At 30.9% G+C, this 14,458-nt stretch overlaps 1 protein-coding gene across 2 annotated transcripts in view; it reads right to left on the minus strand.

The window, feature by feature from the left end:
• Positions 1-14,458, minus strand: part of LOC143234863 (cell surface glycoprotein MUC18-like) — a 159,881-nt gene that overhangs the window by 12,132 nt on the left and 133,291 nt on the right. For both annotated transcript variants that reach the window (XM_076472557.1, XM_076472556.1), the window contains exon 9: positions 4,352-4,651. In XM_076472557.1, the coding sequence (XP_076328672.1) occupies positions 4,352-4,651 (300 nt within the window). The remainder of the gene's footprint in view (positions 1-4,351; positions 4,652-14,458) is intronic.

Raw genomic sequence — 14,458 nt, forward strand, 5'->3', positions numbered from 1 at the left:
CCGAACCCTAGTATATTTAACACGGTATCTTCAAAATTTCATACACCGTTCCAGAAGCTAGGCAAGAAGTTTTGCGCAAAAATCCCCCCCCCCAGGTTTAGATTATACCTCCTCTCAGGCCCGGCACAGCCAGATGGTCACTTTTTGAAAGAACTTCTAAGGAGATGCCTGTTTTCTATACTTAAAATGTTTGTCTTTAAAGTTCCTGTCCAGGAACAATTGCTTTACATACTTCTTGTAAGAATATACTGGATATCGAGTCTACAGTAGTAACTACATAACATACACCTTTAGTTACACCTTATCATACAATTAACTTCTACAAATATCGTATATTTACACGAAAGCTTTAACGTTCTTTCTGATGACCCTGTAACATAAAACGTTTACCTCTACTCTGTTCCAGACGTCAAAACATCTTAAGATATTTACTTATTTATTGAAATAAAATAACGGAGTCACATCAACAGAACCTAAATATAATAAACAAATAAAATCAAAATATCTGCACAACTTTCGATTTTATTGATTCAAGAATCTGAGTATCAGAACCAAAACCAAACTTTTACACAGAACAAGAATTGAAGTCACCTCAAAGTATCTCACTTACTTCGTAGACTGCTCTGGATACAATAAATAACACTTTGGTGAAGCTTCACGCAGACTGGGTGATCGATTCCGTCAAAATCTTCAACAAATCAAAAACAAAAACTTGGACCTCCCAATACCTAGACGTTTTAAGTCAAACGATTGTTTCCTAGCTAATTTATCAGTATTGGCATTCAAAAACTGGCAGGACCAAAATGGAAAGAGACGAACATAAATTGATTTTTAAACTATGTACCAAACAGACTCTTAGAATGAACGAATCATTTTCTTTCCTTTAAAGGCTTTTTATTGTCAATCTGAAGTATTATAAACGCTTGTAGAAGGATATATATATAAATATATTCGGTTTTGTTTCTATTTCATATTATATGTCTTATTTATCTACTATATATATATTATTTAAATGTTTTTTTTCATTGTCAGTTTAAACTATTAACATACATTTTTAGATATATATATATACATTCGGTTATGTTTTTATTATCTTTGGTATTTTATCACTTACCTTCTTTGTCTACTATATTGTTGATCTTGCTTTATATTGTTTTACCTCCATCATAGTTGTTCCCATTGTCAAGTGCACATACATTGTTTGTGTACCGTAGTATAAACATATCAGAAATCAGGTTATTAAACATAACTGTTAAGCCCACCGAAAAGAACTTCCATGAAACTTTGATAGATAATGTTTTACTTTTTCTTTCCAACGTTGTGTTTATACTGCGATTTTATTTTATTTTATTTATATTTTAACGTTGATCAAATTCCAATCCTTCTGAAAATGTTAACCTTTTCATCTTTCTTCTAATTTTCGTCTCCACATTCTTTACACATTTACACCATTCCCATTAAAGTTCCAGTCTCACTTCTTGCGCATGCACACATCTTGAAATGCAGTCGTAATAGCGTTAATTGCTAACGGACTTCACTCTTAAATAGTTTTCACCTGCTTGACTGACCATAACAAGAATTACATGCTGTAGCCTAAGTCAAATTTAAACGATTTAATCTGTTTTATAAACTTTCAAGAACGTTTTAGTCATTAGACCATCGCGTTACAACAAACTTCTCTCTAGCTAAACAACAATAAAAACGTTTAAATTTAAAAACAAATGTAGCCTACAACAATATCTATATTAACCCGTTCTGCTAATATTATTGCTTGACCTTCAAAACCCGTTTTATAAAAGTAGTTGTTCCGAAGAGCCTATTTTAGAGCTGAAATATTGTTATATTTTAGAATCTGTTTTTGAGATTACGGCCGAAAATATCATTACCAGCAAAATCACTCATCTGATCAAAGAATGATTTTTAATCGTTATAAATAATATAGTTCAAATATTACATTTAAGTAATTATACCAATTACTAGGTATGTATGTTTAGTTCTGATCTTTGTAAGTAGCTTGCTTTGAGCAGAAGTTAAACAGAACTCATTTTTATATATCCAATGTAATTATAGTTTATAACCCACTTTGCAGAGAAAATACACATATTTATTAGAACACAATTTAAACATTTGATAAACCTACCACTAAAAGCCCATTTTGCAGACGTAGCTTACTTATTCCCGAAAACCTGTTTAGCCGAAATAATAATCCGGCAAAATAACATTAATAAGTAGCTATCAGAACCTAATTTACAGATGCAATAAACTTATCAACAAAAGTCCAATTTATAATGGTAAATTACATTGTTCCTCAAAATGTTTGTTGATGAATGCATTTATCATTATATTTAATAGTAATATCTTTGAACGTATCTTTCTAACGTCTTCCTGTAACATACTCTTAAATATTATACATTCTTTGAAAACGTAGCTATGCCTCTTGCGTTACTTTCTAACATGGTATTGTGTCATTTTATATAAAAACAAGACTTTTCAGCATAGAGTTACATCTTACTTATGTTCTAAAACAAAACGCTGTAATTAGATTTCAACTTGGTCAAGAAATGGAGCTATGAGGTAAAAGTCAGCACTTGAGCAAAACAAATTAAGATCTATTCTATGATCCACTGTGCATCGGCTAAAAATACAGTTACGCATCTCCGATCATTTCTTACCGTCGAGCAAATGATATCTAACACAAATATACCAAAGCATGTCTCTACAAAATACACAGTTAATCTAATCTCTCTTTGTAAACTCATTTTGCAAATTAGTTATTAGACAATAGTTATGTCTCTCACGTCATATGAGAAATATATAAAAGTACGCCTCTCTACAACAGTTATGTCTGTATTATGTATGAAAAATATATACATTTATGATTCTCATGTCTTTTTGCAATGCAAAATTAAATCGGTCGTATGTATAAAAGCAAGTCTCTGCAACTTAATGCTATGCTTAACTATCTGTGAAGAACATACTTATGTCTCTAGCTTCACTTTCAAACACATAATTATATATCCTCCTTACACTTAATGATTCTTCTAAAATAATGAGTAGTGATATATGATTGGCTGTTATTCTCACGTTGTCAAACGTGGGTTTAGTATTACGTAATTAAACTGACAGTTATGTGAAATACATTAGAGTGAAAATTAATAATAAGCATATGATTACTTTCAATGAAAATGAATACTCATTTGTATTTTATTTAAAAGTCCAGCTACGGGGAAAAGAAACATATACGTATTACAAACTGGGTGTTTTGAAGAATATCACCTGACAAGTCTAAACAGCATTTACCACTGACATCTGTATGGTCGAATAACTGTATAAAAAATTAGAACATTGTAATTTTAAAATATATTTACAGATGATTTGCAAAGATTTGTTTCTATGTACTTTATAAGATTACACACCTGATATGTTACTTTCTATATTTCTGTGGTATGTCCGAGAATTTCTTCCATGTGACTTAACGAAGTAAGATAGCTAAGCATTTGCTGAATTATTAATAAGATATTTTAAAACCTTTTTTAAAAGGACTAATGTTGTTAATGGTTAAATTTATCTATTAAGTCAATCATAATTTAATAGTTAAATCTAACTACTGAGTCTATCTTATTTTAGTGATTAAATCTAACTATTGAGTCTCTCATATTTGAATGGTTAAATCTAACTTTTGAGTCTATCATATTTTAAAGCTTAAATCTAACTACTGAGTCTATCATATTTTAATGGTTAAGCCTATTTATTAGATTTATCATATTTTATTGGTTGAATCTATCTATTAAATTTGTCACATTTTAATGGTTGAATCTATATATTAGGTTTAATCGTGTTTTCAACGGTTACAGCCCCCCCTAGTGGTTCAGCGGTATGTCTGCGGACTTACAACGCTAAAGACCAGGTTTCGATACCCATGGTGGGCAGAGCACAGATAGCCCATTGTGTAGTTTTGTGCTTAATTCAAAACAACATCAACAGTTACATCTGTCTATTAAGTCTATCATGGCAAGATGGTGCTATATTTTATAAGCTATGTTATAAATTATGAAGAAAGCTGTCACTGTTACAAAGTAAATTTCTAATGCATAATACCACTCATCCTACGCGATTTACTTAACCTTTAAATACATAAATAATGTATTTTTTAGTGAAAGTACAAAACATGTAGAAATACAAGCCTAATTTAATACTTTCCTCTTACTTTAAGGTCTGCTAAAATTATTGACAATAAAATAAGCTAAGTCAATAAATTCAACACAAAGGAAATCGACATCTCAGATAAACGCATTATCCTTGAAGAGTATACCAGCGGCTTCTGTATCTCTTTGATATTAACTACACTTACCTAACTGCCGCTTGGCTGATAAAGGAATCTTGGCTGTGGTCTTAAACTCAGGGCTCTGGCCCTTGGCGTTAACAGCATAAACTATTAGACAGAAAGATTCTTCTGCTGGAAGGTTGGTTGCGCGAAAAACTGGATTATGTGTCATCGTTATGTTAGCCAGAAGTGCATTGGACTTTGAACTGTATACCTCCAAATGAAAACTCTGTTGTAGTCCGCCATCGTCTCCTGGAACACATTCTAAAGTGAAGGATCCGCTCGAACATTTGGACACATTACAAGAATGTACAGCACCAGGTGGACCTAAAAGTATAATATTATTCAATTAGGCAAGTTTTCAGTATTAAGTTAATATTTGGTAAACTGATAAAAATATACTCTTACAGAAGTCTTTTGAAAAACAGCATAAAAAAACAAGAATTTGATAAAAAATTAGTTTATTTGTATTAGAATTACTCTACAGTTTGTGTAGCTGGTCTCTTTAGATTATATTAAAAATAATTTATAGAATTATTACATACTTAGGGAAAACCTGTTGTTAATTCCAAAAAGAGCACTTCCCTTCAGTAAAAACATTCAATGTCTATATCTTTGTCTGAACAAAAATGTAGTGTGCGAAACAATAAACCAATTAATTGCATTGTTAACAAGTTATCACATCCAATGCCAAATTTTGTTGTCATATGAAATGGAATAATCTAACTCATTATAACAGGAGGGTTTAGACATTGAATACCATTTGGTATGTTAACAAACTCACATTTTCACGATCAGTGATAAAGGAGTTGTTATCTACAACAACAAGACAAGTGAACTGAAAATTAAATAATATAGTTTTATTTAAGTAAGAACCTAATACTTAAAGATTTATTTATTTAAGCCACATGAGATGGCGCTGAACATATAAACCCTCTGGGGTTTAAATAAGTTATTTTTGGTCCCCCGCTGGTACAGTGGTAAGTCTACGGATTTACAATGCTAAAATCAGGGGTTCGATTCCCCTAGGTGGACTCAGCAGATAACCTAATGTGGCTTTGATATAAGAAAAAAAACAACACACACACAAGTTATTTTGGTTTTGTTACACGTACAATCCAGATGGCTACATTCCACAGTTGTATTATAACAGCGCAAGTTAACATGAATGATAAGTACTAAACTTCGAGTTATAGAACATTTTATTTGTAAATTAAGTTTCAAACATGTTTGTACAAGCAAGTTATAAGGTATTAATCAAGCTTGAAAGAAAGAAGAAGAAGAAACGATTAGGTAACGAGCAATAGAAAACCGTGGATGGTAACTTGATTACTGTTTGAAAGCTTGTTCTGATCGTTCCGGACAGATTAGATGTTATTTAACAAAGATTTATAATAAGGGTAAGTTTGTTTTTCTTTTCTTGATGCTAAATTGCAAACAACACTCGCAGAAAAAATATTTACATTTCAAGCTTACCTCTAAACGTACTTTCTAATAACAATTAATCAAATACAAGAGTCTAGTAAATTATTATTCAGACTAGTGTTTATGATATGTACATAAGAAATATTAAAGCGGCACAGCTAGTACTTTGAAAATGACAAGAAATGTTATTAAAGTGTAGAATGGTGTTTTTCATCACGTGACGAGCTATCCTCCTCAACAGAGCGTAACATATATATGTATATAAACACAAAACATTGCGGAAACATAATTTATTTGGTCATTACAAATATTTAAAGCATGTTTAATTGGACTATGTTGATTCAGTAAATACAGGACAGCATAAGTTGAATTCATAACTTTTTAGGAAAACTATTTAACGTGATCAGTGAAAATGAAAGAACTAGCCCTTTGATATGTTCCAAACACAAACAAATAATGTTAATATTTCTTAGCGATTCTTTAAGCTGTAGAAACTTTTCCTCTGTAAGACTTGTTTATATAAATGTACAGCAATCAGTGTTACTGTAAAAAATAAAGTTTAAAAATCCAACAATATAGAAAACTGGTAAAAGGAAACCACTTTATAAAATTGTAAAATTCAGAAAAGATCTAAAATGAAATAAAAATCATCAAATGAAAACATCGTTTTGCTACTGTGAAAGTAGTATCATCAGGTATCAAGCACAAACAAATATGACAAATAAGTACACCTACTGGTGATGTTAACATAAGTGTAAACATATTCCTTGCATTTTGCTTATTATATGATTCTATTTCTTTATTAAAATAACTTCTTTATTTTACGTTTATTTTTATTATGTTCTCGACAAATAATTTTAACAATTTTATTTTCACTACAATTTCTGTATCCTTAAAATACTGGGAGACATGGGATGAAAAACATCCGTGTTTTGTTATTCTAGTACTTAAGTTCCTACTGGTCCCCACTACATAGTGATAATTACAATCTGTACATTATACTGTGTAAACAGCCCCTTCTTCAACTGTAGCTTGTTTAATTTTACTTTCTAACACTGTATTCAATTGAAAGTTTATATATCATTTCTGTTTCTTTCCACAGTTTTTTAATATATTTCATAAGCTACTTACATACGCAATCACACAATAAACCTTATCATTTGAATGATTCTGTGTGTGTGTGTGTGTGTGTGTGTGTCAAATTATCTTTCAAAAATTTCGTTGATTGTTAGATACCGACAAAATAGTTCACCGCTGATACAGTGGTAAATCTGCGGATTTACAACGCTAAAATTAGGGGTTCGATTATTCTCAGTGGACTCAGCAGATAGCCCAATGTGACTTTGCTATAAGAAAATACAGAAATACACACATACAAAATATATATTGATTTTCTTTACAGTAAATTAGTGACGTTGCTTTGTGTTTTGTAAATGTGTACTGCTTATTTGGTGTGGAATGAAGAGATTGTTAGGACAACAACTATTAATTTGCTACGTGAGTTTTACCAAATATACGTTTTTGAACTTACGTAAAAGATTAAAAGGTTGAATAGAATGCTATGTTCTGAAAAACTTGTAAAAGGGAAAGTCGTATTCCAGCGTTTATGTAAGTTGCCTACACGAAATAAAACATGTAAAAGAATGGTATCAACGTTACAAAATAAACTACTCATGGGAGATATACGACTTAATTATCAAGAACGAAACTGTTTGTATAATAGGAAATTAGTTTTAGAAAGGACTTTGATTAGATTGGTTATTCCTGAAGATTATTCCTTTACGTACTATTTTATTTAATAAAAAACGGTGATTTATTTAGATATAAGAGTTAAAGCACATCAAGAGAAAGTTAATAAGTCTTTGAATGAATTAGAGCCTGGCATGGCCAAGCGCGTAAGGCGTGCGACTCGTAATCCGCGGGTTCGCGCCCGCGTCGCGCTAAACATGCTCGCCCTCCCAGCCGTGGGGGTGTATAATGTTACGGTCAATCCCACTATTCGTTGGTAAAAGAGTAGCCCAAGAGTTAGCCGTGGGTGGTGATGACTAGCTGCCTTCCCTCTAGTCTTACACTGCTAAATTAGGGACGGCTAGCACAGATAGCCCTCGAGTAGCTTTGTGCGAAATTCCAAAACAAACAAACAAAACAGTCTTTGAATGTGCCTGATGGGATGACTACAAGCGCTATTCTGTTGTTCACAATTTATCATCAACCGAGTTAACAAATATTCAGAAACAGGTGTTGAGAAAAAGGTTAACCTTTTCCATTTCTTCCCCCCCCCAAAAAAAAAATTCCTCGGATATAAGCGCAGGATAGGATTATTTTGGCAGAAAACAATTATCCAGTTAATATTTTCTGGGTGAGAAAAGAAAACAAGTGGTTCAAGAAGCTGACAATACTAAATCATTTTGTTAGAGAAACAACTATGTACAGTATCCACAGGCACTAGGAAACGGGTACTTATCTAGCGTTCTCTCTGATCTTTCTGAAAAAAAATAAGAAAACTGGTGACTAAATCTAAAGATATTAAGACCTAATGTAAAAAGAGTTGAACTAAATGTCCTCAAATAATTGTAGGAAAAACAATAATTTGTTTAATAAGAAAACTAGTAGATAAAATGCTGTTGTAGTGATGGTAAAACGAATGAATTATTGAAAGAAGGAGAGTATTATAAACTTTTAACTAACAACCCGACTAAAAATAGAAGAAAAGAAATTGAACCAATTTTTATTAGATTTAAAGAAAATAAATTAAGTAAATGATTTTCTTTATAACTTTTAGTGATGAAAACAACCTTACATTTGCCTGAGTTGCCTGAGACACGTGAACAAGATGTTTGATTTATAAGTTAGGTAAACTTTAGCTTCGATATTGAACCTTGGTGCTTTACAGAAAGAGTGTATTATAGACAATGCAGAACATTTCACTACTTTATTGGATACATTTAACGTTTGTAGTTTTTAAAGTTAGTTTTAACGTTTTGTTCATTATTTACATTAATATCAATTAATAACTCTGTTGGCTGTGCTCTTTCTTGCTTTATAGAAAATAAAAACTCAAAAACTCAATTTCATCCAGAACTTACAAATCGATTACTAGCTTTTTACAACAACACAAAGTGTATTCCTGTTTATTGAAAATTTTTATGATAAAATTGAGATAATAAATATGGGTAGTCCATTAACACTGATTTTAGCTCACATCGTTATGAACACGCTTGATTACAAAGTTAGGCTTTGTTTCTGGACAAATAGTTGAACAGTTTGTAGTATTTTACACCCTAACATTAGATTAACTCATGAGAAAAAGGAAAAAGGTGAATTATCATTTTTAATGTCGTGGTTAGGAGGGTTAGTAATTATTTAAAACGAAGGTATTTGGAAAGAAAACACATTCTAATCTGCACTTGAATTCGTTATCAGATAATCAAAAGTTTCAGAAATAAAGATCATAAAAACTTAATTGGTTATATCAAAAACTAACTGCATTTCTAAATAAGATTGGATAAGGAAATCCATTTTCTGGAAAACGTGGTGGTGGAAAGGAATGGCTATTCTACTGGTGTGGTCAGAAAATACTTAAGAACTGATAGATTCAGAGGAAAAAAAGAAAGTTAATTCAAATTATTTGATTTATTGTGTAATTCTTTACGCACCTAGCTTATCAAGTATAATAAAAAACTGTGGAAAGAAACAGAAAGGATGTATAATTTTTAAGTTGAAGGTATGTTTATTTTTTACTATGAATAAATTGGAAACAATCTTAGAAAATGGAATCAAACTAACCGCAGTTGTGAAAGAAGTGAAGTGCAGAATATATGAGATGTAATATATATTTTTTTTAATTTTGTGGAGTGTTGAATATTTTAAACTACTATACAAGTTTGTTACGTGTATAAAAATTCATTTGATAGACATTAACAAGATATGGGAATTATTTCATTACAAAGGCTGAATTTTACCTCACTATATTAATTTGAATCAATTTAGTTAACACTCGTTCAAAACAGTGTAACACTTACATGAAAATTAATCTTCATGGTCGTTGAAATCGATGTTTTATCACTGACACCAAAATAACTTATTTGTCAGACACATTCTAAACATTCTTCAAAACTGACTTTTCAGAGCAGCCTTATCTGTGAACTTTCAATTAATTGAACATTTTCTTATTAAATGTTATGCTTATGTTTTCTAAAACAACAGTTCTAGGTTATAAATATACATTAAGTTACATAATGTAACTGCAGTTATTGTAGAATTGTAGATAATGAGCGTGATTTTATGCAGTTCAAGGATAAGCATTAAGAAAGTCAAATATGAAAACAATACCACGTGGGATTATTTAACTAAAACAAATCAGCTAATTTTTGCAAGATTAGTCTTCTTCGAGTGAAAGTTCAACTAATAAAACATCTCAAATAAGTTTCTATGCAGCAGTTTTCACACAGTGTATCGGACTTAATCTCAACTAATAGAACATCTCAAATGGGTTTCTATGTAGCAATTTTTACACAGTGTATCGGACTTAATCTCATTTATTTTGACACAATAACAACATAGTCCTAATCCAACTCACGGCTGAAATAGCTTTAAGTAATTGTAGATGACAGAGTAAATATAACTACCCATTCTACAGAACCTTTTCTGTAAACTCAGTTTCAAACTTTCTTATACAAACGTGGACATGCACCAGTAAATCAAGCTTTAAAAAGAGATAGATAAGGTAATGAGCAAAACGATGTCGTTGATGGATATCCTAATTAAGTTTCAGACAAATGAGACGCTATTGCACAAAGATGTATATGGAGGCTAAGTTCTTCTCTCCTTTAGTGTCTGTGAACGAAGCAGATACATTGAAAAGCCAATTATGAAAATTCTTTGTAAGATATAAAAATGAGTCATAATAAATCTATTGATTATGAATAAGAAAATTTCTGCATGTTTACAAGAAATAGGGTTAATAATATTTTCGTCACAATTTTAAAACTATCATGAATTGTTGAAATTTCTGAAATACAAGTTAAATGTTATAAATGCTCTTAGGAATAAGGTTTATAACTAGAGAAAATTTTTATCCTCCCCAAGTGGCACAACGGTATGTGTGCAGACTTACAAAGCTAGAAATTGGGATTCTATACGCGTGGTGGGCAGAGCGTAGATTGTTCATTATATATGTGTTTTGCTTAACTTTAAACAAACAGAATTCTTTACAGCATAAACTTTTTATTATAACCAGTCGTGCTGTAAATTATAAAAAATTAAAAAACCAGTAATACAAAGTCATCCTATGAAATTTCGGTTTGTATCTATATATATAAAAAAAATGTGTCCTATTTACCGAATTATTTGTTTAACATATTCATTCATAACAATTTACGTGCTGATGTGTCGTGTATGAAAACATATTTAATAATTACTGAAATAAGTTAGCACTTATATTTGTCTGTCCAGCATTCAAATCCAAATCACTCTTTATGTATCAGATGCAAAACAAACAGTCATCGAATATTATTCTAGGAACCAAACCTAACCACAAAATATTGAAGTAAACTAAAACTTCCTCATAGGATTTCAAGTATGTTTCTTCCTAAAGCGCCAATGCTTATTCATGAACTCAAACTTTGTTTTGTAAGCCTACTGTTTGTTTTCTATATTCACGCAATGTCACATAGGAGGCAATCTAAATTAGTATGTTAATATGTAAAGATAAACTAGAGGAAAGGCAGCTAGCTACTCAACAGCACCAACCGCCGATTTTTACAATACTCTATTCAAATATTCGATTTAAACGATACTCTTCTAATGTACCCACAATCTCATAGTGAGATTCTGTGGTAACGAGACACAAACCATGCATCTTTGAATTCACAGTCTGAGTCATTAATGATTAAACCACGAATGGCCAAGCTGTTATAGAAACTGTCTTCTTATTCTATTTTTGCCCACCAGTGGCTCAGTGGTATGTCCGCAGACGTACAAGGCTAGAAACCGGGTTTCGATACCCGTGGTGGGCATAGCACAGATAGCCCATTATGTAGCTTTGTGCTTAATTCAAAACATATTCTATTTTTCGTTGATGAATTTTATATTTACTTGGGTATACTACATATTTTTAAACATTATTTGCATGTATCACATTAAAATCTTAAACCCTGCGTATTAAAACAACTTACATTTATAGCGCCCAAGGTTTAAAACACACCAATTAGCATGATGTATTAAAAATACACCGATAGTTTATCACACAAAAGTTAAATTCAGGCTTTCAGTTTATCTAGAAGAGAAATCTCTAGTCACGTAGGGTAACTTAACAAATCTGTGTTCAAGAAAGACTAAAGAGCATCTGAGTACAGACTATTCCAGGGTTTTTTTGGCATTATTAATCGCTGTCACTATATATACCCTTTCTTAGCTGAATTATATGTATAGCATACTTGTTGATAATAGAATGACTGCTGATATCACAATGTTCAGTGTGTCACATGCATATAGTAATAACATACAAGGCCAATGGAACTAATTTTTTTCAAGTAACAGGAGATTCATTTCGATCAATATGATCGCATCTTTGTATTTTATTAGTTACTTCTATATATAATACACTTATAGATGCATGTGAATAAATTAATGAGTCAGATTAAAATCTAACCAGAAGATTGTGTTTGTTTTTATTCGTCATACGGTATCAGAGACGGCACATAGTTAAACGGGAACATATCTTTTATTAAGCATGTAAGAAGAAGCTTTGTTAAGTGCAACTGGTAGCTTCATTGTTAATACTTTCAACGCCTATGTTAAAGAAAAGCTTATCTTAAAAGGATGAAAGATAGGATGAGTATCATGAAAAATACATTAGATATTTTAAACATTTCAATCCCTTATTTTGTATCAAGATAGCTGTCACTTAAGGTTGGGTCTTGTTGAAATCGGGATATTTCGTCATGCACTATCAATTCTAACTAAATCTCTAGGTTGTTTGTTTTTAGATGTTTTATTTCAATATCAATAAAAGACTATATCTGCTATTCTGAGATTGGACTAAACCGTCCTAACGCTGACAATAAGTATATCTAAAGTCTCTACTCCTCTGTGGGTAAATTATCATACAAACCAACCAAGAAGAATAAATCAAATGGAGTTGAGGAGATTTTGAAAGAATTCTTAGATGGAATACTAAGTGTTAAAGGTAAGCATACACTCTCTTACAATAGAATACTCTCATTTTTCATGATAAGTATATCATGAAAGAAACTCTTTCGTAGTTAGAGAAAAGCTTTTAAAGAAGAATGTGTTATTTTGATAACCCGTAAAGAATTACATTTATAATATTACAAAAATCAAGAATAGGCTAAGGACTCTATAACTAAGTTTGTTTGAATACAATTAGCTGAATTACAATTACAATAAGAAACGCCGGTTCTTATATGCACACCGCAGGTTTGTGCTTAGTTATTTAATCCACGTATGAAATTACTTAAATCAATACAATTTGTTTTATACAACATAAGGTGAGATCAATGTTCTGAGTTTTAAAATAATTACAGGAATTTTATGGACATTGTTTGTTACAGGAAGATATTTTGTGTTTTGCTCACCTGAATGTTTTTCTATTTCGTTTCTTTTATATTAATTAATTTCTATGACACTCCTTATGAAGTAATTAGTTAGCAGCATTCACATGAAGGATGTGCAAGCCTTACGAGCAAATACCACACAGAGAACTTTTATAGCAAGTATACTAAAATATGTCTTACAAATCGCGAATTTTATGTTTTATATCCCTGTTTGCTTTGCATTTCCGTATTCGATAAATTATAATAATAATTTAGTAAAACATCAGACAATTCACACCATTTCACGTGAAGCGAAATATAAACAACATGTATGGAGCAGAATAAAATAAATTATATTAATATTTGTTCATAATTTTGTTTTTACGTATATATCATAAAAATACAATATTTAGGATTTTTGCTGTTGTTACTCTTTTATTGCTTTAACCGAATCTCCTTTGAGTATGACTTATACGAATCTTAATAACAGCATATAAGATAAGGAAAAAATTCTCTTTTTAGCTTGCAAATTTGAATCTAGGTCTGTCGAAAATGATTGGCTAAAATTAGCGAATCGTTAAAAAGAATTAATTACTTACACTTGGATAATGCATAGCTTATGTTTACTGACCAAATATATTAAAATAATAAGTAAATTTCAATGTATCTTTTTGTTAAGATGAGAGGTTATATTTGTATTTCGCTGTTGTTTGAAGCTAAGCACAAAACTATATAATGGGATATTTATACTCTGACCACTACGAGTATCGAAATCCAGTTTTTAGCATTTTAAGTCTGCAGACACCCCACTGTGTCCCTGGGGATTGGACAGGGAAATCATACTTCGCTACATACATATAAACCAAAATCTACATTGATTAATCAGTCACACGTATCCCTCTGTTTATGTCCTCGTTTATTGTTATTTTTATCTGTGATACTGTTATTTTGTTTGCGAGGTACTAAGATATTATTTTTTAGAATAATAATTTGTAAGTAAAGAGAAATGAAATTCAATATCTCTTCAGACTATGATAATACAAACATCATTTTCAATAAAATATATCTTTGTTTTTTAGTTCAAAAAATAATAAAAGACGATAAGTTATATTAAATAAAATTGTGGGACAGGATGTCATATAACAATGAATAA

The sequence above is a fragment of the Tachypleus tridentatus genome, chromosome 12 (assembly GCF_004210375.1).
Source record: "Tachypleus tridentatus isolate NWPU-2018 chromosome 12, ASM421037v1, whole genome shotgun sequence".
NCBI lineage: Eukaryota > Metazoa > Arthropoda > Merostomata > Xiphosura > Limulidae > Tachypleus > Tachypleus tridentatus.